Source organism: Oratosquilla oratoria, chromosome 36 (genome assembly GCF_046742065.1).
Source record: "Oratosquilla oratoria isolate Oo_2021 chromosome 36, ASM4674206v1, whole genome shotgun sequence".
In the NCBI taxonomy this organism is placed as follows: Eukaryota; Metazoa; Arthropoda; class Malacostraca; order Stomatopoda; family Squillidae; genus Oratosquilla; species Oratosquilla oratoria.
In genome coordinates, this window is record NC_134812.1 from 46,659,993 (window position 1) to 46,684,395 (window position 24,403).

Consider the following 24,403-nt stretch of genomic DNA (forward strand, 5'->3'; position numbering starts at 1 on the left):
AGAATAGTATAAAAGGAAGGTCTTACATTGTTTTGACATGCTCAGGTGATTTGTTGACCCATAAAACCTTCACATGCCAATTTGCATGTCAATTGGGCCAGGGGTTTAGATTTTACAGATGATTATCTGTAAATTAACAATAGTTGTCATGGCAACATGAAATGTGTTAGTAAGAATAGTACAAAAAGAAGGTTCTGCATTGTTTTTGACATGCTCAGGTGATTTGTTGACCCATAAAACCTTCATATGCTAAGTCGCATGTCAATTGGGCCAGGGGTTTGGATTTTATGGTAACATGATAGGTGTTAGTAAGAATATAACTAAGGGAAGGTCCTGCATTGTTTTTGACATGCTCAGGTGATTTGTTGACCCATAAAAACCTTCATATGCCAAGTTGCAGGTCAACTGGGTCAGGGGTTTGGATTTTATGGACGATTATATCTAAATTGACAATAGTTGCCTTGGCAACATGATAGGTGCTAGTAAGATTAGTATAAAAGGAAGGTCCTGCATTGTTTTTGAAATGCTCAGATGATTTGTTGACCTATAAAAACTTCACATGCCAAGTTGTATGTCAATTGGGCCAGGGGTTTGGATTTTATGGATGATTATCTCTAAATTGACAATAGTTGCCATGGCAACATGATAGGTGTTAGTAAGAATAGTATAATAGGAAGGTCCTGCATTGTTTTTGATAGCTCAGATGATTTGCTGACCCATAAAACCTTCACATGCCAAGTTGCATGTCAATTGGGCCAGGGGTTTGGATTGTACTGATGATCATCTCTAAATTGACAAGTTAATAGTTGCCATGAAAAGGCCAATTTTGTATGATGGAGATGTTCCACATTGTTTTTGACATGGTCAGGTAATTTTTTGACTCATAAAGCCCAAGTATTCCAAATCTTAATAAAATTGGACCAGTGGTTTAGATTTTATGTGTATTTCTTTACCAAAATCTTTACAAATTAACACCCTTAATTCTAACCTTTTGTTATGGTAGAGTATAGCTAAAAATTTGGGATAAAAGAATAATTAGAAAAATGGTATCATCCTTATTTTTCAAGCTATTTAAAAAAAAAAAAAAAATCAATGAAATTGTCTTTCATATGCAACAAGAATTTAAGGGATTTTTTTTTTTTTTTTTTTTTTTTTTTTTTTTGTGCCTGTACCTACATATTTGTCTTACTTGTTGGAAGTTTTGGTAGAATCACCACGGCCAACTTGATGGTCCACTGCTTCCACATGATTTGTGAATCTCCATGTAATGCAGCTGGTCAGTTATGCTTTTTGATGCTGCACCCCTTGGGCCTGGGCTGTGTGGAATAGAAGGCTCATCTGGTATGTTTTCCAGAAAATGGTTGAGTCTCCTTTTGAATGTTTCTGTGCTGCATTTTGTTTTGTCCATTATTTCTTTTGGCAGACAGTTAAACAGTCTGGGACCAAAGTTGTGGAAGTGTTCTGGCTCAATTGTATTTAGTCATTGTGAAACAGAAGTAAGAATTTTTTCTGCACATTCTACTAAACCTGGGAGGGTCTGGCTCTTGATGGCATTTTGATGTGGCGATGGACAGAGCACCACTCCTTCCAGGATCTTCCTGGTGTATATGATGCAGTGGCGCTCTTGTTGTCTTTGTAGGGAGTAGTCTCAATTTCTTCAGCTGGTCCCAGTAGCTCAGAGATTTGCATATCTTCCAGGTGAATACCCTCTGTACCTCTCTTGTCATTGAAGCTTGATTAAGCAATTATTATTTTAGTTTTAATATTATTTTTATTTTTTTGCAATATATAATCATTATAAAAGCAAATCAAGACAGTACCAATACAATGAAGTATTCAGTAATTGTATGAAATATAGACTGAGTCACCTGTAACAATACCTTAATATACTAGGGATAGCTAAAAAAATCCCGATGAGAGGCTTATTTGCATTGAGGTCTCTTAAGATACTAGATAACAAAAGTATACAAAAATGGCCATAAGGAATAATACTGTAATACATGTAGTAGTTTGAGACAAATATTGACAAAATTTGAAGATAACAAAAGTTGACTGGACAATAACTCCAAGTATAAATATGTTTGCTCTGACTGGTAGATAGATAAGCATCTAAAAGAAATTTCCTACAAGATACTTTGAATGCCATATAATTTTGTATTGTTTGGATTGAAAGTCCAGCTTGTTCCATAAATGTGAAGCTATGAACTTGAAGGAACTTTTGCCCAAAACAGACTAAAACCAAGGTAATATAACATAAGTACCACAGGTTCATGTTTTGTGCAAGTGAACAGAGTTGACGTGCTCTAGATTATGTTTCAGGTATTTCAGTGTCTGACTATCTACAATTTTGTGCATATGTCAAGAGGTTAAGTTCACTGTTTTCCACTGTAAACTACTTAAGATGACTAAAATGGGATACATCAAGATCAGTTCTGGGGATTAACTTGAGTACTACCCAGATAAGTTTGTTTTGACAGAGTTGTAGTGTTTGTTTTAAGAGTTGAGGTAGACTTGGATACCATGAACAACAACTGCAATCAAAGTGACACTGTACTAGTGTAAAGCCCAATATTTTGTTGGCTCTAATATTTTGAAAACTGGAGACTCTGTACAACAGCTTTACTTTGGTATTAATTTTAGTGATTACCTTATTTGCCATTGTTGCATAACTTATGTTCAGGTCAAATTCTGTTCCTAGATATTTAACACAATATTGGATGTAACATTGATTCCATTACAAGTAACATTCAAAGTTGAGCACTATTTTAACTTGTAGTTGGTACTGAATAGAGTAGACTCAGTTTTACCCAAATGCAAAGATAACTTGTTGTCAACAAGCCACAGACCAGTAGGTTCAAGTTCCAAACTGAGTGTGTTTTCAATCATGTTGACATTCGTGTATGAATACAGCAGTGTTGAATCATCTACATACAATAATAGTGCAGTTGACTACAGACTCCATGTCATTCACAAATATGAGAAATAACAGTGGACCCAAGATGGAACCTTGAGGGACACCATGTATTATGTTACATTCATCAGATATGACATAATTGACATCTGTAGGGCAAAAGTTGATGAACATATAAAATAAAGTGTTCCCCCAGTCTCTTGCAGGAGACTCATGGCTCATGGATGATTGTCAACAGCATCTGAATTAGCCCATAACTCACTCGAAGAAGAAATATTGCATTGTTGTCTGGGTATGGCTATATTGGGGTAGTGTAAAATGAGGTGTTCAGTATCTTCTATGTGATGGTTGTATGTAGGTCAATTTGTATTTACCTAGTTGTAGTGTATGGGGTTGGAGGTGTGCTTATGGGGTCCTGTCTCTTTTTTTTCATTTGTCAAACCTTGCCTTGAATTATTTTGTAGTGTTGACTTGGGTTATGATTTTATCTAGTTTATTTCACAAGTCTATACTTCTGTATGGAAAGCTGTACTTCCTGACATTTTTTAAACAAGTTGGAAATGGATGAGGAAACAATGTGACCTGGAGGGATTTCTTCATGTTGTGTATGTTTCTGCAGTGAATAAGAGGAAGGTGGTCACCATATAATGCAGTGGTGTGGGTAAACCAGATTTGGCTATGGGTCTGCTGCAGAGGTGTTGTCTCTTGCTCTATTTGCATCAGACCTGAACAGTGTGGCAAGGGACAAGGGTGACCCTTCATCCACAAATAACTAAGATAAGAAGGACAGCAAATGGGTTTTTGGGTGGATGTGGAGTGGATGTATGCTTTGACTCAGCCACCCTCTATAAGGAGGAAAGGCTTTTAGGTACATAATATGTATGTACTTTGTGTTTAATGTATTATTCCTTTTCAGACTCTTCAGAGTACAAATGAATTTTGTGACATGTTGATTGAGCTTCATGGATACCAATGGGCAGCACACACATGTGTTTTGGCCCCTCAGTCTTCTGTTTTGTCATCTATCTTCAAGGACAGAGTGGAAACTCAACAGAAGTGGTCTATCCTGCAGCCTCTTATAATATCTCTTGATGGGTTAACTTTACCAGATCAAAGTGAAGGTATATTATTATTTGTATTTTGACTTTCTCATAGGGATATGTTTTGTTTTTTATGAATTACAATTTTCAGTCATTAGAAATTAAGGTGTGGCAGGGGACAGAGCAACCCTCCTTTGCACCCAATGTGCTCAGATATTATGGAAAGGACATTGGGCATATATATATAATATGTATATATATAATATGTATATATATATATATGTATATGTATATATACTGTATATATGTATATATATGTATGTGCATATTGGTGAAGCGTGGCAGGAGATTCTCTCTGAGGCATATTCTGTTAAAAACGACAGCAAAAGAATTATTAATTAACTCTTTCCGTGAGCTCTCAAGCTTGCGAAAAGTAGATTTTTGGTAGGGGGAAAGGTAGTAAATCAAATTTCCAAAACTCATAGGAAACACAAAAGTTATAATGAACACAAAAAACAGCACAAAGTAAACAAAATACAAGAAATGAGTACAAAAAATACAGCAAAAAACAAAATACAAGCAGAACAAATTAGATTTCAAGACGTTTCACAGATATTTCTGCATCCTCAGTTGAAGTGAATAACAGTGGAAAAGGGAGCATATTTTAGATGAAATGAAAAGCATGGGGAGAAGTCACAGTGTTGTAACTGGGGGAGGTCACACATATGACCACAAACACTGGGAGAGATCACAGGCTGGCTGAAACGGTACTCGGAGAGGTCACTCCCGGGTTCGGCGCCAATCTGCTTCTCAGTCTTTGGGAACGACGTATGGCAGGATGTTCTTCCCTTTGGCGGGGAATGGGAAGTCTCTGTGGAGGAGACCCCGATTTCTTGGGATTGTCCATCTGGCTCCTCCGAACAGGTTTCATGCTAGGGAGGAGGGCGAAGTCATTTACTTGCCTATTAATGGCAGGTTGCAGCTCCTTTATCCAGATGGCTTCCAAGATAGCCAAGTGCTGTGTGTCCTCTTCTTTTGCCACAACTTTGGTGTTTTTTACCATAGTCTCCCTATCGAGGTGGCGTTGATGCTGGGTCCAGTGGTGTTGCTTAGGTCCTCTGTGTTGCAAGTGCATGGTGATTCTTCTGGATAATGTGGTGGTCGTTTTTAACAGAATATGTGTATATATATATATATATATATGTATACATATGTATATATATATATATATATATATATATATATATATATATGAAAAAATAATCACAATAACGAGTGACTAAAATATATAGCAGACACCACAGAGAATATAAAGTCGGAATACTAAACGTTTTCTTCTATTACGACATCCTCAGGATGTCATAATAGACGAAGACCTTTAGTATTCCGACTATATTTTCCCTGTGTTTTCTGCAATATATATATATATATATATATATATATATATATATATATATATGCACCAGGATTGTGTAATGTCACCATGGTTGTTCAGCAGGGATTTGGAGTTGGTAAACAAGGGTGAAAGGAAATGGGAGGTGAGCCAGTTCTTATTTGTGAATAATATTGTACTTGTTGGTGATCCAGAGGATAGATTGAAGCAGTTGGTAGTGGAGTTTGGGAGGATGTGTGAGAGGAGAAAATTGAAAGTAAATATGGGCAGAAGTAAGGTGATGATATGTAGAAGGGTGATGGTGGGATGGAGGCAGGGTTAAAGGAGAGAGGATAGAGGAATCGGAGACCTACAAAATATTTGGGGTGATATGTAGCAGGGAATAGAGAAGTGGAGGCGAATGTGAATTATAGAGTAAAGGAGACAAGTAAATGTCTGGGGTAGTGAAAACTGTTATGAGGAATAGGTGTATAGGGATGAACATAAAGAGAAGATTGTATGAGGGAGTAATTATGGCCTTGGCACTTTATGGAACACATATCCATCCTGCTTCCATTTCCTTTCATTTTATGTCCTTGTGGATGAAGGGCATCCCTGTCTCCTGTCCGCTACCTAGTTTAGAAGCAATGCAGCAAGCCACAGTACATCCACAGCAGGGCCAGCCATTTCATGTGCATGGCGACCCTCCCTCCTTGTCCCCTTGTCCAAAATAGAGCTGCTGTGGTTAAAAGATAGTTCTTATTCTTTCCAATATCCCACAAATTACATCAGAATTTGTTCACACATATACTCTCTTAACCAGTGACAGGTCGGATTAAAAATGTTCTTTTTCTTCCCAACATTGCACTAATTGCATCAGAATTGTATGTTGTTCATGCATACTTGCTCTCTTAACCAGTGATTAGTAGGATAAGGGAAGCTTTTAATATTATGCATGATTATTTTTAAGTTTTGTGTTTCTGAAAAAAATATCTAAATTGATTTCTTGTCTTTTAACCCCATTTCGTGATAACTCTTCATTGGATTTTCTTTTGTTTATACCGGCAGAGACATGGCTACAGGTCAAAACTGTGACTCATCTACTAAGCTTTCTATATGGGGAGATTGTTACCTTGTCACACACAGAAGTAAAAGACTTAAGTGTTCTTGGAGAAATGCTTGGTTTGCCAGAAAAAAGTAGGTCTTGTTTTAATGTTGCTTTGACAGATTCACAGTCACAAGCAGGCAACTCTTCCAGCAGTGAAAAGAGAAAGACCAAAATGTCAAGGAAAAAATCTAGACAAAGTGCTTCAGTTCCACCCTTAAAAATGGCAAAAAACTCTGAAGTGTCAGTGCATCCAACTAGCTTCTCTACAAAAGCAGAACAAATTTCTGATGATGTAAACACATCTACTCAAAATTATTTCACACCAGATTCTAAAAATATAAAGATTGAAGTAGAATCTCAACAACATAGCAATGACCAAGTAACTTTAGATCTTATATTTCTTGGTGGTGAAGGAATGAATAGTAATATAGATTTCAAGTCTACTCTTGTAGACATTCCTCGGTCCACAGATGAAATGGCTCAAGATACAGAAAAGCTGTTATCAGAAGCTTTGAATTCTAGCTCATCTGTATTTTCTGAGTGCTCATCAAATGATGTGAAAGAAGTGCAAGATTCTCGAGATACAAAGCAGCAAGCAGTGGTCATGAGCACCAAGGAAGATTGTAATACTCATTTGCCACAGATGCTAAGTATTCCGTTGCCATCACAAAGGCCTACTGAAGTTGATAATGACAAAGTGAATAGAGTTGTCAATAATTCTGATGTTGAAAATCCCAGGTCAAAAAAGAATTTGACATGTGGAGTATGTACAACTGCATTTAGGAGAAGCATCAATCTTGTACGCCATGTACTGGACAAGGGGCATTTCACCAGCAAGTGTCCAATCTGCTTTGAGCATGTAAGGATACATCATTTATATCAGTATAGTCTTTCTCTTTTATATACATATTGTAATTGTTTTTATGTTGAATTTAGATTTCAAAGTCTGTCACATTGTTTAGAATATTTATTTTACTTTTAGAATGATGAATATGAAGAACAGAAAGTACATTTTGCTCTACATGATGATGACCGGCCTTTCTTCTGCAACTATTGTGACCAGCGATTTCATAATCGATTTTCTTTAGCTATGCATGCACCAAAGCATTATGTCATAAAACCGTGAGTAGTTTATGTTTTTATCATAAATTATCCTTATTGTATCATAGTTTCTTCTTATTCTCGTCATTGCACCCTACATTTAATTAAAAGCATTGGAATGATACACATAGTTAGGATAGTGTAATTCAGTTAATCTGAGGTCACTCTTTAATCTGAATAAGTTTGTATTTACTTTATTATATTTACTTTTTATAGTGGGAAATCTTTTCATGGTGATCAAAAGTTATTATGTGAATATAGGGAATAGAGAGTGTAAGTGGTTTGAGGTGAAGGTGGGGCTGTGCCAGGATTATGTTTGTCACCATGGTTGTTCAGTATATTTGGGGTAGTGAGGGAGGTAAATGTGAGGGTTCTAGGTAGAGGTTTAGGGATAGTAAGTGAGAGTGGAGGGAAGTAGGAGGTGAGTCAGTTGTTGTTTGCAGATGACACTGCACTTGTAGCTGAGTCAGAAGATAGGCTGAAACAGTTTGTTGTGGAGTTTGAGAGGGCATTTTAAAGGTAGCTGAAAGAAAATATGGGCTAAAATAAGGGCATATGGAAAGAATGAGGAGAAACAAAAAGAGTGTAGAAAGCAAAATGGATGGAAGGTACTTGAGAGGAAGACCAAGAATGAGTTGGGTGGGTATATTTAGGCTCCTCTCTGTCTCCCATAGATTGCAAGTCTGAGCCCCCCATACAGTGTTGTAGACAGTTACCTCTTCATTCACTCTCCCTTTTGTGTTCATCCCCAGATACCAATTTCTCATGACACTTTTCATTCACCAACACTTACTTTATAATTTACCTCCACCCCTACTCCTCTATTCCTGGCTACAATCACTCAGTTGTGCTTTGAGTTTCAAGAAGTGGAAAACCCACAGCCTCACAGTGGCTAGCAGTGGTCCTCAAAACCTTCCACAGATCTCTCTTTGAAGAAACTTTGGACTGCTGTCTGTGTTGCATCAGTATGGGACTGCTACAAAGGATTACAAAGGCGGAGCATGCCGACAGGGGACCTTTTAATCCATATCTAGGTCGGATGGGAAAAAAAAAAAAAAAAAAAAAAAAAAAAAAAAAAAAAAAAAAAAAAAAAAAAAAAAAAAAAAATACTAATAATAAAATAATAAATAAAAACTATAATAATGTAAATAACAAAAGAAATACATAAATAAATGCATAGGTATAGTTAAAATAATAAACAAACAGGTAAATAGTGAATAATAATAAATTGATATATAACTAATAATAAATGAAAATCAGACAGACAAATGATAACAAAACAAGAACAAATAATATAAGATAAATTATAATCATTACAGCATCTTACTTAGGTATTTATCTAAATGATTCTTAAAGCTTCGAACTGAACTACATTGCACTACCTGTGCAGGAAGTTTATTCCATTCATTAACTACACGGTTGGCAAAGTTGTTTCTACCTACTTCCAAATTGAATCTATTTCCGGACAGTTTGAGACCATTGTTTCTTGTCTGATTCTCATTCAATGTGAAAATTTGGTCACTTTTGATGTTGTCAATTCCCTTTAAAATCTTAAAGACCTGTATCAAGTCACCTCTGAGTCTACGCTTTTTTAGGGAAAACAGATTCATGTGCTTTAGTCGATTTTCGTATGATTTATTTTTGATATTTGGAATCAGTTTTGTGGCTCGCCGTTGTACTCTTTCCAGTCTGTCAATGTCTTTAACGAGATTCGGTGACCACACGGAAACAGCATACTCCAAATGCGGACGAACTAACGATTTATATAGCTTGTTAATGAGTGATGGACTTTTGAAATCAAAAGATCGCGCAATCAGTCCTAGAATCTTATTTGCTTTCTCAGAGGCTGAAATACACTGCTTGGATGATTTGAGGTCGTTACTGATAATTACGCCGAGATCTTTTTCACTATCCACTTTTGTTAACGAATTTCCAAATAACTTGTAATCGTACTTACTGTTATTTTTACCTATGTGCATTACCTTGCATTTACTTGTGTTAAATTTCATTAGCCACTTTTCAGACCATTGCTGTAATTTATCTAAATCTTCTTGAATATCTAATTGGTTTGAGTGATCATTTGCCACTCCGCACAGTTTTGTATCATCAGCAAATTTGGAAACAGTAGATTTTAGTCCATGGTCAATATCATTTATATATACTATGAATAGAAGTGGCCCAAGAACGGAACCCTGAGGAACTCCACTTGCAACATTTTTCCATCCAGAAGTTTTTCCATTTAAAACAACTCTCTGTTTTCGACCATTCAACCAATTACTAGTCCAACCTAACAGGCTACCACTTATTCCATGCAAAGCTAATTTAGTAAGTAGTCTTTCGTGTGGGATGGTATCAAAAGCTTTTGCAAAGTCTAGATATATTAAATCTATATTGTTTCTTTTGTCATAATTCGAGATAACTGTGTTGTAGAATTCGAGTAAGTTAGTCACGCAAGAACGTGACTAACTGTTTCTGTGTTATGAACTGAAAGTGATAGGAAAATGAGAGCAATCACAATTTATCTGCTCTCCATGTGTGAAAAAGTGTAATGAATAGTATCTAAGGGTCTCTTCCCCTGTATAAGGGAGGTATCCTTTAGATGCCAACAGCATCTGGTATACAGTTAAAGTTAAAAGAGTCAACTTTAAATGTATAGCTTACTTTTCTCATACCTGGAGAGCTGACAGCCAGTAACTCCTCTCCCCTCCATACCACTTTTAGCCAATGACATAAAATCAGTCTCACACTGATACAACACAGACAGCAGTACAAGTTTCTTCTCAGAGAAATCTGTGGGAGGTTCCAAGGACTGTTGCCAGCCACTGTGGAGATGCAGGTTTTCCACTTAGGGAAACTTGAGGCACATTCATGGCCTTGCTGTCTTGCTGCATTGCTTCTGACCCAGGGCAATGGGCAAAATGCAGGGATGACCAGTCATCCAGGAGGAGCCAAGAAAAGAGGGAGGGAGAGAGGGGTGGTGAATGGGAATGGAGTGTGTGGGGATGAAATGGGTAGGAGATGAATCAAGAACTCAGCTAAACAAACTTGTGAAATGTTGAGAAGAACTTCTTTATCTATCTATCTATATATCAAGGGATTTTTCTCCAAGGGAGGTAGCCAAGTCAAAAGGTAAGTACCCACCCCCACCCATTCCACTTCCATTCACCACCCTTTCCTCCCTCTCATCATAGCTCCTCATGGATGAGAGGTCATTCCTGTATCCCGCCCACTGCCCTGGGTCAGAAGCAATACGGCAAGACACAGCACATCTACAGCAAGGCTACTTTGCATAACAACCCACCCCCTCTCCATCCCCTCACACAGAAAAAAGAGAAGATAGGGAGAAATCCCTTCGGGCTGCATCAAAATATCATTCATACATAACCACTTTAACACCCCCCCATCCCTCACTCCCCCCCCTTGCATCACAGTATCATCTGTATACAGCCATTCTTCACTCATCCCTATCTCCTACCTTCTCCCTTCCTTGCTTAACAAATATTCCCGTCTTGCACATTGCCCCTTTCACCCCATCCATCCATTTCATCCTCAGTTGTCCCCTCAAGTTCACTCCCTCCACCTCTGCCTTCCATACATTTTCTACCAATTTTTCTTCACTCTGAACTGCTATAGACTTGTATATATAATTTTTTGTCATTTTGTGTAATGATGAAAATGTCGTATGTTCAGTAAGTATTGCTAATATATTAAAGTTTCAGATGTTTTCACCATTTAAGTAGAAAAAACATTGCATAGAGCAAAGGTTGAAGATAATAATTGGGTGTTGGTGTGAATTCATCAGCAATGGAGTGAACACTTGCTGCTTAATGATTCCAACCCAAACTGTTCCACTTTACAGATGGAAATATATAAATATTCCAAACTCTGAAATTTGAAACGCTTCTCATCTCAAGCATAGATGAGAAGGAAGAAAGGGTGGATGGGAGTGGGGATGAAATGGGTGGGGTTGGGTATATGCCTTTTTACTTTGACTACCTCCATGGTAAGGGGGAAAAAGCCTTTGGTGTGTATTTACCTTGTTGTATTTACTTAGTTGTATCTTATGGGAACGGGAGCCATGCTCATGGTGTCCTGTCTCTGTATCTTGCAGTGACTAAATCGTTCTTAAATTCGTGTATGGTTTTTGCACACACTATCATTTTGTCCAGTTTGTTCCATTCATTCTGCACTCTGTGGGGAAAGCTGTTCTTTTTCAGGTCTCTTCAGTAACTGTCCAGTTTGAGCTTCCTTCCATGACCCCTTGTATTTCTTGTATCCAAATTTAGTAAGTGTTCTTTATCAAGGACTTCCATACCTCTCATGATTCTGTAGATGGTCAACAAGTCTCCTCTTTCTCTTCTTTGTTCCAGGGTCAGTAACTTTAGTTTTGACAATCTCTCTTCCTATGACAGTTCTGAAAGTCTGGGGGCCATCTTCGTAGTTGCTCTTTGGATTCTTTCAATTTTCCTTATATTCTTTTTGGTACTGAGGGACCATAGTGTTGCTGCGTACTCAAGTCTTGGCCTTATCAGTGTGACTAGTATTTTCTGTACCATTTCTTCATCCAAGTAAGTAAATGCCACTTTTATTGATTTCGGCAAGTTGTAGGTTTCTCCAACAATTTTGTTTATCTGTTTATGAGGGTATTGGCTGGATGTGGTTATGGTAAAGTAGCATGCAGTTGATACTTTAGGGTCTATATGGGGTGCCCCTATGGACCAGAGCCACACCTCATTTTGTCTGTGATAGAGGAGGACTCTGCTCACAGAGAAATTATGAAACTTGTATTATACTGCTACTGTCTCTCCCGTTATGCTGTCCCCCAACCCCTTGTTGCTGTCCTGTACCATTTCTTTGTATTTCATTTCCTTGTTTTGCCTACCCTGTGGTGGGGGGAAAAGAATGCTGCCGCCAAGTATTCCCACTTGGATCGTAAGAGGCGAGAAAAATGGGACAGGGATTGGGACCAGGCATCCTTCTCCCTGTAGCCCCACAGGGGACATTCCTAAAAAAAGAGTAAAGGCATAAGAGGGTCTAGTAGTTTTCCAACCAGCACCCTAAGGTTTGGGTCTTTTAATGTGTGTGAATGTGGTACAGATGAGAGTAAAAGGGAAGAGATAAGTAGTATGTTTATGAGAAGTAAGATGGATATGTTGGCTTTGAGTGAAACTAAGATGAGAGGGAAGGGCGAGTGTGAGTTTGGGAGTGTAGCTGGGAGGTTCTCAGGAGTGAAGAGAGGGCGAGGGAGAAAAGGGGTGGCTATACTAGTAAGTGAAGAGATAGGTAAATGTATAGTGGTGTGGAAAGAGGTTTCTTCAAGGTTAACCCCTTCCATACGATGCTGCACACGTAGGCGTCATGAGGAGCAAGTGGATTCGCGACGCTGCCATATCGGCGTCTTGATTATATTTATTGTAGTCGCCCCTGTGTTTTTACATTCTCCCTAATCTGCTCTTAATCCCATTCTCTGTGGTTTTCAAAATTCACGGGTGAAAGAGAGAACGATCGATATAAGCTGTGACTATATTTTATGATGCGAGTATTATTACGACACGTACGGCTGGCATTGGCTGCTGCCCGTGAGATTTAAGTCCCGTAGTGAAGTGGTTAATGTGGATGAAGGTGAAACTGGGAAAGGAGATGTGGGTTTTTGTAAGTGCATATGGGCCTTGTAGTGAGAAGAATGTAGAAGAAAGGGAGGCTTTTTGGATATATTTAAATGAGTGTATAGAGGGATTAGGGAGGAACATCAATGTGGTGGAATTGGGAGACCTTAATGCTAGGGTAGGAAATGAACCAATTGACAGAGTGGTTGGGAAATGTGGAGTTCCAGGAAAGAATCATAGTGGAGAGCTGATGGTGGAGATGTGTCTACAGAGTTGATGATAGCAAATACAGTGTTTCGGAAGAAAGGCAAGCATAAGTACACATGGGAGAGGGTGGTGGAGGGAAGGGTGGTGGAGGGAAGGGTGGTGGAGGGAAGGGTGGTAGATAGAGTGTTAATGGACTATGCAGTGGTAGATAGGAGTATGATAGGAAGAGTTAAGGATGTACATGTTCTAAGGGGAGAGAGTGGAGGAATATCAGATCATTTTTTGGTGGAAGGCAAGTTGAGAGTGGAGGATAGATGGAGAATGAGGAAAAGGACAAAAGATAAGGAGGTGCTTAGGGTGAACTCTTTAAATGAAAAGGAAAAGGAGAAGGAGTATAAGAAGAAGCTGAGAGAGGAGTGGGAGGGAGTGAAGGATAGAGTAGAGCTAGGAGTGGAGGAGGAATGGGGATGGTTCAAGGAGGGAGTCACAAAGTGTGCAAAGATGGTGTGTGGAACAAAAGGGATGGGAGAAAATAGAAGGAAGGATAGTGAGTGGTGGGATGAGGAAACAAAGAAGGTTGTAGAAGAGAAGAAGCGAGCTTTCACAGATTGGTTACAAAATAGGACAAGGTAGTCATATGAGAGGTACAAAAAAAAAAGAGAAGAGAAGTAAAGCACAAGGTAAAGGAGACAAAGAGGAGAGCAGATGTGAAATGGGGTAAGAGTATGACAGAAAATTTTGAAAGTAATGAAAAGATGTTTTGGAAAGAAATTAAGAGAGGAAGAGGAGGCGAATCAAGTAGAGAAGAAAAGGTAAAAGGTGCAGATGGAGAGATGATAATGGAAGAGAAGGCAGTAAGGGGAAGATGGGCAGAGTATTTTAGGGAGTTGCTAAATGTGAAGGAGGATAGGGAGGGAATGATAGTTGCAGTGGGAAGTGCTAAGAAAATGACCATGATGAGTGAGGAAAATGGAAGAGAAATAAAGAAGGATGAAGTGAAGGCAGTTGTTAAGATGATGAGAGCAGGTAAGGCACCTGGTCTAGATGGATACCTTGCAGAATGTCTAAAAAAAAGAAGGTACAGTGATGGTGGACTGGCTGGTGAGGTTATTTAATGTTTGTTGGAGAGAGGGTAGAGTGCTGGAGGAGTGCCTGTATAGCTCCACTCTACAAGGGAAAAGGGGATAAGTGTAAGTGTAGTAGTTTCAGAGAGATTAGCTTGTTAAGTGTAGTTAGGAAGGCTACAAAGCCCTCTGTGAGGGGCACCATCCTAGCCTCCCGATAGGGGGGAGTGTGTGACATTAAACCATATCGTATCAGGAAGGCTTATGGGAGGATCTTGATTGAGAGGATTAGGAGAGGAACAGAGGGAGTAATTGGTGAGGAACAGTGTGGATTTAGGACAGGTAGAGGCTGTGTAGACCAGATTTTTATGGTAAGACAGATATGTGAGAAACCTATAGGAAAAGGTAAGGATGTTTTTTTGGCTTTTATGGATCTGAAAAAGGCTTATGACAGGGTAGACAGGAAGGCAGTGGGAGGTTTTACAGATATACAGGATAGGAGGAAAGATTTAGGAGCTGTCAAGAGTTTTTATGAGAATAGTAGAGCATGTGTCAGGATTAGAAATGGAGAGAGCGAGTGGTTCGAGGTAAAGGTGGGACTTCGTCATGGATGTGTTATGTCGCCCAGGCTGTTCAACTTATACATGGATGGGGTGGTGGGTCAGGGATTGGAGATGCTTAAAGAAAATGGAGAAAAGTGGGAGGTGAGCCAGCAGTTGTTCATGGACGACACTGCGCTTGTAGCAGGATCACTGGAGGGATTGAGGAATTTCGTGACAGAGTTTGGGAGAGTGTGTGAAAGGAGAAAGGTGAAGATAAATGTGAGTGAATGTAAGGTGATGAGATGTATAAGGGGTGAAAGGGGCTGCAGACTGGAAGTGAGCATTAAGGGAGAGCGACTGGAGGAAGTGGATAGTTTTAAATACTTGGGTACAAATGTGGCAGGAAAGGGAGGAGTGGAGGTGGAGTTAGAATGTAGATTGAGAGAAGCAAGTAAATGCCTTGGTGGATTAAAAAGTGTAATGAGAAATAGACATTTGGGAATGGATGCTAAGAGGAGATTGTGTGAAGGAGTGATTGTGGCAACAGCACTGTATGGGGCAGAAACATGGAACATAAGAGAGGAAGAGTTTGAATGTGTTTGAGATGAGATGTCTGAGAAGTATGATGGGGGTTACTAGGCTGGGTAGAGTGAGAAATGAGGAGGTGAGGAGGAGAATGGGGGTGGTAATGGAGTTGGGAGATAGGGTGGATGAAAAAGTATTAGGATGGTTTGGACACATGGAAAGAATGAGTGAAGAAAGACTAGTAAAAGAGGTGTGGAAGGCAGATGTGGAGGGAGTAAACATGAGGGGACCTAGGATGAGATGGATGGATGGGGTGAAGGGGGCTTTGGGAAAGAGGGGAATGTCTGTTGAGGAAGGACGGTAGAGGACCGAAGACGGGTGAATGGAAAATGGTTGTATATGGATGATATTGTGATGCATGAGGTGGAATGGATGGGGGGTGAGGAAGTATGTATGAGAAAAATTTGATGCAGCCCAAAGGGATTTCTCCCCGTCCTCTCCTTTTCTGCATAAGGGGTTGGAGAGGGGGGTTGCCAATTTAATGAAGTGACCTTGCTGTGGATGTGCTGTGTCTTGAGTCACTGCTTCTGACCCAGGGTAGTGGACAAGATGCAGGGAGGGTAGAGGGTGGAGGGGAGTGGAGTGTATTAGGGATGAAATGGGTGGGAATGGTTTTTATGCCTTTGTTTTTTGGCTACCTCCCTTGTAAGGGGGAAAAAGCCTTTTGTATACATATGTATGTTTATGAGGGGACATGTCCTTTGTAATGATTACTCCCAGGTCTTTTTCAAACCCCACTTTCTTTACTTCCTTTTCAACAATTTTATATCCTGTTTTTACTTTTTTTTTTTCCAAATTCCATTATATACATTTCTTAATGTTGAAGTCCACTTCTCACTTCTGACTCCATTCCCAAATTTTGTTCAGATCTCTCTGCAGTGACTCACAGTTTATTTCAGTGTGTGTGTGTATTTACCTAGTATCTTACGGGAAGGGGAGCTGTGCCCGTGGTGTCCTGTCTTTATATCTCACAGTGTCTAGTTTGCTCTTAAATTTGTGCATGGTTTTTGCACACACTATTGTTTTGTCCAGTTTGTTCCAGACATCCACTGCTCTGTGTGGAAAGCTGTTTTTTCAGGTTTCTTCTATAACTGTCCTTTTTTGAGTTTCTTTTCATGTCCCCTTGTATTTCTCTTATCCCAATTTAGTAAGTCCTCTCTATCAAGGACTTCCATGCCTTTCATGATTCTGTAGATGGTCAGCAGGTCACCTCTTTCTCTTCTTTGTTCCAGAGTCGGTAAATTCAGTTTTGATAATCTCTCCTCATATGACAGGTTTGAAAGTGTTGGGGCCATCTTTGTAGTTGCTCTCTGGATTCTTTCAATCTTCTTTATATTCTTTTTGGTACTGGGTGACCATAGTGTTGCAGCATACTCCAGTCTAGGCCTTATTAGTGTGACTAGTATTTTTTTTAACCATTTCTTTGTCCAAATAAGTAAAAGCCACCTTTATTGATCTTAACAAGTTGTAGGATTCTCCAATAATTTTGTTTATTTGTTTATGAGGGGACATATCAATTGTGATGATTACTTCCAGGTCTTTTTCAGGTTCTTTATTTCCTTTGTTCTGATTTTATATTGTACTGATATTCTTTTTTTTACCTTTTCCAAATTCCATTATGCTACATTTCTTGATGTTGAAGTCTACTTTCCGCTTCTGACTCCATTTCCAAACTTTGTTCAGGTCTCTCTGCAGTGATTCACAATCTTTCATTATTCACTTTCCTCAGCAATTTAGCATCATCTGCAAAGAAGCTCATATAACATTCCACATCTTCATCCTAGTTATCCATCAAAATCTCCCATTTCTCTTCCACTTTTGTCTCTTCCATTTAGAATTTTTCCCAATTTGGATTTTGAAAGAATTTCTTTAGTTTTCCAAAGTCTGTTATGTTGTGCTGTACTGCACTGTATGGGGCAGAAACATGGAACATAAGAGAGGAAGAGAGAAGGAGTTTGAATGTGTTTGAGATGAAATGTCTAAGAAGTATGATAGGGGTTACTAGGCTAGGTAGAGTGAGAAATGAGGAGGTGAGGAGGAGAACAGGGGTGGAAAGGGAGCTGGGAGATAGGGTTGATGAAAGAATATTAGGATGGTTTGGACACATGGAAAGAATGAGTGAAGAAAGATTAGAAAAAGAAGTGTGGAAGGAGTGAAAATGAGGGGGCATCCTAGGATGAGATGGATGGATGGGGTGAAAGGGGCTTTACAAAAGAGAGGAATGTCTGTTGAGGAAGGACAGGAGAGGACAGAAGATAGGGGTGAATGGAGAAGGGCTGTGTGTGGATGAAGCTGTGATGCATGAGGGGGAGTGGGTGGGGGATGGGGGGTGAGGAAGTATGTATGAGAAAAAATTTGATGCAGCCCAAAGGGATTTCTCCCTGTCTTCTCCTTTTCTGCATGAGGGGACAGAAGCGGCCATGGTGTGGATGTGCTGTGTCTTGTGACACTGCTTCTGACCCAGGGCAGTGGACGGGATACAGGGATGACCCGTCATCCAGGAGGTGCCAAGATAAGAGGGAGGGAGGAGGGTGGAGGGGAGTGGAGTATGTAGGGAATGGAATGGGTGGGAGTGGTTTCTATACCTTTTTCTTTTTGGCTCCCCCCCGTGTAAGGGGGGAAAAGCCTTTGTTATATGTATGCATGTATGTATGTATGTATGTTTTGTTGTACAATCTTCCTTTTCTATATTTTTCATTTCTCTCCATATATATTTCTTCTTTTAGTTCAGTCTCTATAAGTACATGGTCACTCTTTCCAAGTGTTGTCTTGTATTCAATTTTATCCACAATTTCAGGTTCTGTTGTAAATATTAAATCTAGTCTTGATGGTTCCTCATTACTTCTGTATCTAGTGTTTTCACTTACCCATTGTGTCATTGTATATTCCATGGTCATATCCAGTAATACATTACCCCCACCTATCCTCTCCACCCATGTATGCGTGTGTGTGTGTATTTACCTAGTATCTTACGGGAAGGGGATCAACGCTTGTGGTGTCCCATCTCTGTATCTTGCTATATCTAATTTGCTCTTAAATTCTTGTATTATTTTTCCACACACTACTTTTTCATCTAGTATGTTCTATACATCCACCACTCTATGGGGAAAGCTGTTCTTTTTCATGTCTCTTCTATAACTGTCCTTTTTGAGCTTCCTTGTCCTCTTGTGTTTTTCTTATTCCAATATAATGAGTCTTCTCTATCAAGGACTTCTACCTCTCATAATTCTGTAGATGGTCAACAAGTCATCTCTTTCTCTTCTTTGTTCCAGAGTCAGTAATTCTAGTTTTGACAATCTTTCTTCATATGATAGTTTTGATAGTGTATGGGCCATCTTTGTAGTTGCTCTCAGGATTTTCTCAATCTTCCTTATATTCTTTTTAGTACAGGGTGACCAAAGTGTCACTGTGTACTCCAATTTTGGCCTTATCAGTGTGACTAGTATTTTCCTTACCATTTCTTCATCGAAGTATGTAAAAGCCACTTTTATTGATCTTAGCAAGTTGTAGGTTTCACCAATTTTTTTTTTTATATGTTTGTCAGGGGACATATCTTTTGTGATGATTACTCCCAGGTCTTTTTCAGATACCACTCTTTTGACTTCCTTTTCACCAATTTTATATTGACCTTATATCCTTTTTTTTTACTTTTTCCAAATTCCATTATTATTTCTTAATGTCGAAGTCCACTTCCCACTTCTGACTCAATTCCCAAACCCTATTCAGGTCTCTGCAGTGACTCAGAGTCCGTTTCAGTACTCACTTTCCTTAACAATTTTGTGTCACCTGCAAAGAAGCTCATGTAACATTCCACACCCTCATCCATGTCAGTCACATAAATAGCAAACATTATTGGAGCCAATATTGATCCTTGTGGAACTCCACTAATTACATCTTCCTATGTAGAACTCTTATCTCTGAGCACAACCCTCATTTTTCCATGCAATAAGTCTTTTAATCATTTCAGTAGTTTACCTTGTATTCCTCCAATGGTTTCCAGTTTTCTTAATAGTTTTTTGTGTGGGACTTTATCAAAACCTTTTTGTAGATCTAGGAAAGCAGAATCAACCCATCCATCCCTTTCCTGTAATCTTGAGTAAAAACAGATAAAATATGTGGTACATTATATTCTCTGTCTAAATCCAAATTGTCTCAGATTTAGTATAATGTTCTCCAGATGGTTTATCCATTTACTTTTTATAACTTTTTCATAAATCTTGCCTACCGTGCTTGTAAGGGAAACCAGTGTGTTTGTGATTAACCATGGTCTTGGATTATGTGTTGGACACGTGATTGACAGCTATTTTCCTCCCAGAAGAGAGCTCAGAGTTCATATATGACAGATCTATGGGTAATGCTGTGACCTTACATGTACATGCACACCTCGAACTCCCTGCCCACAAGAGTTGGAGTAACGACTTGCAGTGCAGCAATACTGAAATTATTTCAGCCTTGGCAGTATTTGAACCTGGACTGCTGCAGTGTGTGTATTTACCTAGTTGTATTTTACGGGATGAGAGCTATGCTTTTAGTGACCCGTTTTCGTTTCTCTCTACATCCAGTTTATTCTTAAAATCGGGTATAGTTTTGGCATTCACTGTTTCTCCATTCAGATTGTTCCAGACATCAGTCACTCTGTGTGGGAAGCTATTTTTTTTTTTTTTTTTTTCTGTAACTCTCTAGTTTCTTCGTGTCCTCTTGTTTCTCTTCTGTCCCAGTTTAATAAGTCATCTCTATTGAGAATTTCCATCCCTTTCATAATTCTGAAAATGGTCAACAAGTTGCCTCTTTCTCTTCTCTGTTCCAGTGTTAATAGATGTAATTTCTCCAATCTTTGTTTGTATGTCAGATTTGACAATGTAGGTGCCATTTTTGTCACTGCTCTTTGGATTCTTTATAATTTTCTTATGTTCTTCTTTGTGCTAGGTGCCCATAGTGTTGCAGCATATTCTAGTTTAGGTCTTATCAGTGTAACAACTATTTTTTTTTACCATCTCCTCATCTATGTAGTCGAAGGCCACTTTCATTGATCTCAATAAGTTATAAGTCTCTCCGAATAACTTATTGACATTTTTATCAGGTGTCAAGTAGCTTGAGATAATTACTCCTAAGTCCCTTTCTTAATCGACTTTTTTGACTTCTTTGTTTCCAATTTTATACTGTCCTAATACTCTGTTTTTACTTTTTCCAAATTCCATCATGCTACATTTTTCAATGTTGAAGTTCATCTCACACCAACTCCATTCCCATATTTTGTCTAGGTCATCTTGTAGTGATCTGCAATCTTCTTCTGTTCTCACTCTTAAGTAATTTGGCATCATCAGCAAAGAAGTTCATGTAACAATTTACTCCCTCATCCATATCATTTATATATATGGCAAACATTAATGGAGTCAATACAGAGCCTTGCGGGATGCCACTTTTCACATCTTCCAAGTTCGAATTTTTGTTTCTAAGTACCACTCTCATTTTTTCCCAGTTAAGAAATCCTTCATCCATTCCAGCAGTTTACCTTGTATTCCTCCTATTGTTTCAATTTTTTAAATAAATTTTTTATGTGGTACATTGTTGAATGCCTTCTGCAAATCCAAGAAGGCACAATCTGCCCAGCCATTTCTTTCTTGTATTATCACAATTAATCTCAAGTAAAAGCAGATTAGGTTTGTGGTGCACAATCTGCCACTTCTAAAGCCAAATTGTTTGGGGTATTATTTTATTTTCTTCCAAGTGTTTGGTCCATTTGTTTCTGATGACCTTTTCGCATATTTTTGCTACTGTGCTTGTAAGGGATACCGGTCTGAAGTTTGTAGGATCTTCCCTATTTCCTCCTTTATATATTGGTACTATGTTTGCATCTTTCCAATCTTGCGGCACCTTTCCCTCTTTGAGTGAGAAGTCGATTATCTTGTATAGTTTATCTGTCAGTTCATCTATATACTCTTTCAGTATCCAATTTATGATTCCATCTGGTCCATGCGATTTCCTGATATCTCGGTTTTTTATCTGGTCTCTTATTTCTTTTTATGTTACCTTTATTTCTTTCATCATGGGTGATCTTTCTTGTTGTCATCTTCCCAAGATTGTGAGCTGTCATTTGTAAAAACAGATCTGAAATGTCTGATCGTAACTTCTGCCATCTCTGTGTCGTCTATATATTCTTTATCTCCTTCACACAATTTCACTATTTCATGTTTATCCTTTAGTTTTTCATTTATCTATAAAAGTTTAGGTTGATCCTTACATTTGTCTATAATATCTTTTTTATAATTTCTTTTTTCTTTCCTGCATATATTCACATATTCATTCCTAAGTTTTGTATATGTTTGCCATTTGGATGTTTTTTTTTTTTTTTCCATCTTTTCCAGGCTTTGTCTCTCCTGTCTCTAGCCTCACTACACCTTTTGTTAAACCAACACTTAATGTAGATCTCTTTTTGTTTCTTTTTTGGTACATATTTGTTAATTCCTTCCTTGTACTTTTCTTTGAATATGTTCCATTTGTTTTCCATCTTTGTTTCCTCATTAGAGAATTTATCCCAGTTGGTGTTTTGGATTTTTTTTCTTAGTTTTACAAAATCTGTTTTGTTGTACATTAATCTTCCTTCTCTATGTTTGTCATTCCTATCTACATTGTTCTGTTCTTTTAATTCAAACTCTATTAGTATATGGTTGCTCTTTCCAATTGGTGTTTTATACTCCATTTTGTTCACAATATCTGGTTCAGAAGTTAATATTAAGTCTAGTTTCGACGGTTCCTCATTGTTTCTATTGTATTTTCCTCAACCCATTGTGTTAGGGTGTATTCGATGGTCATATCCAGTAGAATGTTGCTCCAAAGTTCATCTCCCCCTTTAACTATAATTTCTTCCCAGATTATGTCTTTTGCATTATGTCCTTTTGTATCCATATATGTTTGAATTTCTCACTGCCAGTTTAACCACTTTCGATAATACCTCCTCGGCTATCATTTAAGTTCTTAGTTTTATTTTCAGAGGTCTATGTTGTTTTTCTTTTGAATATTTGCCTATCCTATAGATTTCATAAATTTATTTATCGAAATTTTGTCCTTCATCCTGTATTCCTTTCAAAATCTCTGTGTATTTACCTAGTTGTATTATATGGGAAGAGGAGCTATGCTTGTAGTGACCCGTCTTTGTATCTCACAACATCTAGTTTGTTCTTAAATTCTTGTGTGGTGTTTGCACACACTATTGTTTTGTCCAATTTGTTCCAGACATCTACCACTCTGTGTGGAAAACTTTTTTTTTCCAGGTCTCTTCTATAACTATCCTTTCAGAGTTTCTTTTCATGTCCCCTTGAAATTATTTGTGTGTGTATAAGTATACACATACATACTTACATGTATACTAATTTCACATGTGATGTTTTACATTGCAGATTTGTTTGCAGTGTCTGTGGACGAGGATTCAAATGGAAGCATGCCCTGCAGGCTCATCAAAGCACACACTCATCAGTTAAACACTTACTATGTGATATATGTGGTTATTCTTCTAAGTATACAGCAAATTTTAAAGCTCATCTTCTGACGCATACTGGTCGTTACTTTAAATGTCCACATCAGGGCTGCTCGTTCCGATCATTGCGCAAAGCTCACCTTAACGACCATGTTACCACACATACCAAGGTAGAGTAACATGTAGTTTGTACTGTATTGTAATGCCTTAGAATGTCCTAATCCTTTCATCTGGCTTTGAAAACCTTTAGTATGACATCTTTCTAGACCTTTTTTCTGTTGCAATATTTAGATACATTTCAGTACATTTATGCTAAGCCATATTTTCCTTGAAGAAGTGTCTTGTTGGTACATACATACATACATATACCAAGGCTTTTTCCCCCTTTCAAGGGAGGTAGCCAAAAAGGGAAAGGCATAAAAACACTCCCACCCATTTCATCCCTAAATACACTCCACACCCATCCCACCCTCCCTCTCATCTGAGCACCTCCTGGATGACGGGTCATCCCTGCACCCTGCCCACCGCCCTGGGTCAGAAGCAGTGTCGCAAGACACAGCACATCCACAGCAAGGCCGCTTCATTTAATCGGCGACCCCCCTCTCCGTCCCCCCTTGCTTATAAGGAGAGGACGGGGAGAAATCCCTTCGGGCTGCGTCAAAATTTACTCACACATACTACCTCACCCCCACCCCTCCACCCATTCCTCCTCATGCAATCACAGCATCATCCATATACAACCATTCTCCACTCACCTCTGTCTTCCGTCCTCTCCCTTCCTTCCTCAACAGACATTCCCCTCTTCCCCAAAGCCCTCTTCACCCCATCCATCCACTTCATCCTAGGACGTCCCCTCATGTTCACTCCCTCCACATCTGCCTTCCATACCTCTTTTACTAGTCTTTCTTCACTCATTCTTTCCATGTGTCCAAACAAACTACCGTTGTTGGTAGTTATGGAAAAATAGAAATCATGCTTTTTATCATATTAGTGCATATCATATAGGCATAATTACAAATTAAATTTTCCACCTATTCCTGAGAAAAGAATGATACGTCAGTGGATCAAAATAACATTTTCCATGTATTGTTATGAAAAGAAAAATATATCAATCACTTTGTGTCCTTGGCTCTCTTAATCTCTTCAATACAAGTCAAATATTCACATGCACATTAAGTTGCCTGATGTAGAATGATGCATCACAATATGTGCATTACAAAATATAAAAGTATTGCTGTTAAACTCATTCTTTTTTTTTACCCTGAATAAATATAACATCACAGAAAATGTGATTAAGCCTGTTCACAGACTATGGGGGTCACTCAGCTATAACAAAATAAATATAATCAGGAAGCCAGTGCCAACATTCTCGTATACCCCACTCACGGTTCAC

General features: G+C 38.6%; 1 protein-coding gene across 1 annotated transcript in view; it reads left to right on the forward strand.

The window, feature by feature from the left end:
* LOC143018992 (uncharacterized) overlaps positions 1 to 24,403 on the forward strand; it is a 33,539-nt gene that overhangs the window by 3,075 nt on the left and 6,061 nt on the right. The window contains exons 2-5 of the mRNA XM_076174697.1: positions 3,828 to 4,032; positions 6,392 to 7,290; positions 7,414 to 7,553; positions 22,934 to 23,180. Of these exons, the coding sequence (XP_076030812.1) occupies positions 3,828 to 4,032; positions 6,392 to 7,290; positions 7,414 to 7,553; positions 22,934 to 23,180 (1,491 nt within the window). The remainder of the gene's footprint in view (positions 1 to 3,827; positions 4,033 to 6,391; positions 7,291 to 7,413; positions 7,554 to 22,933; positions 23,181 to 24,403) is intronic.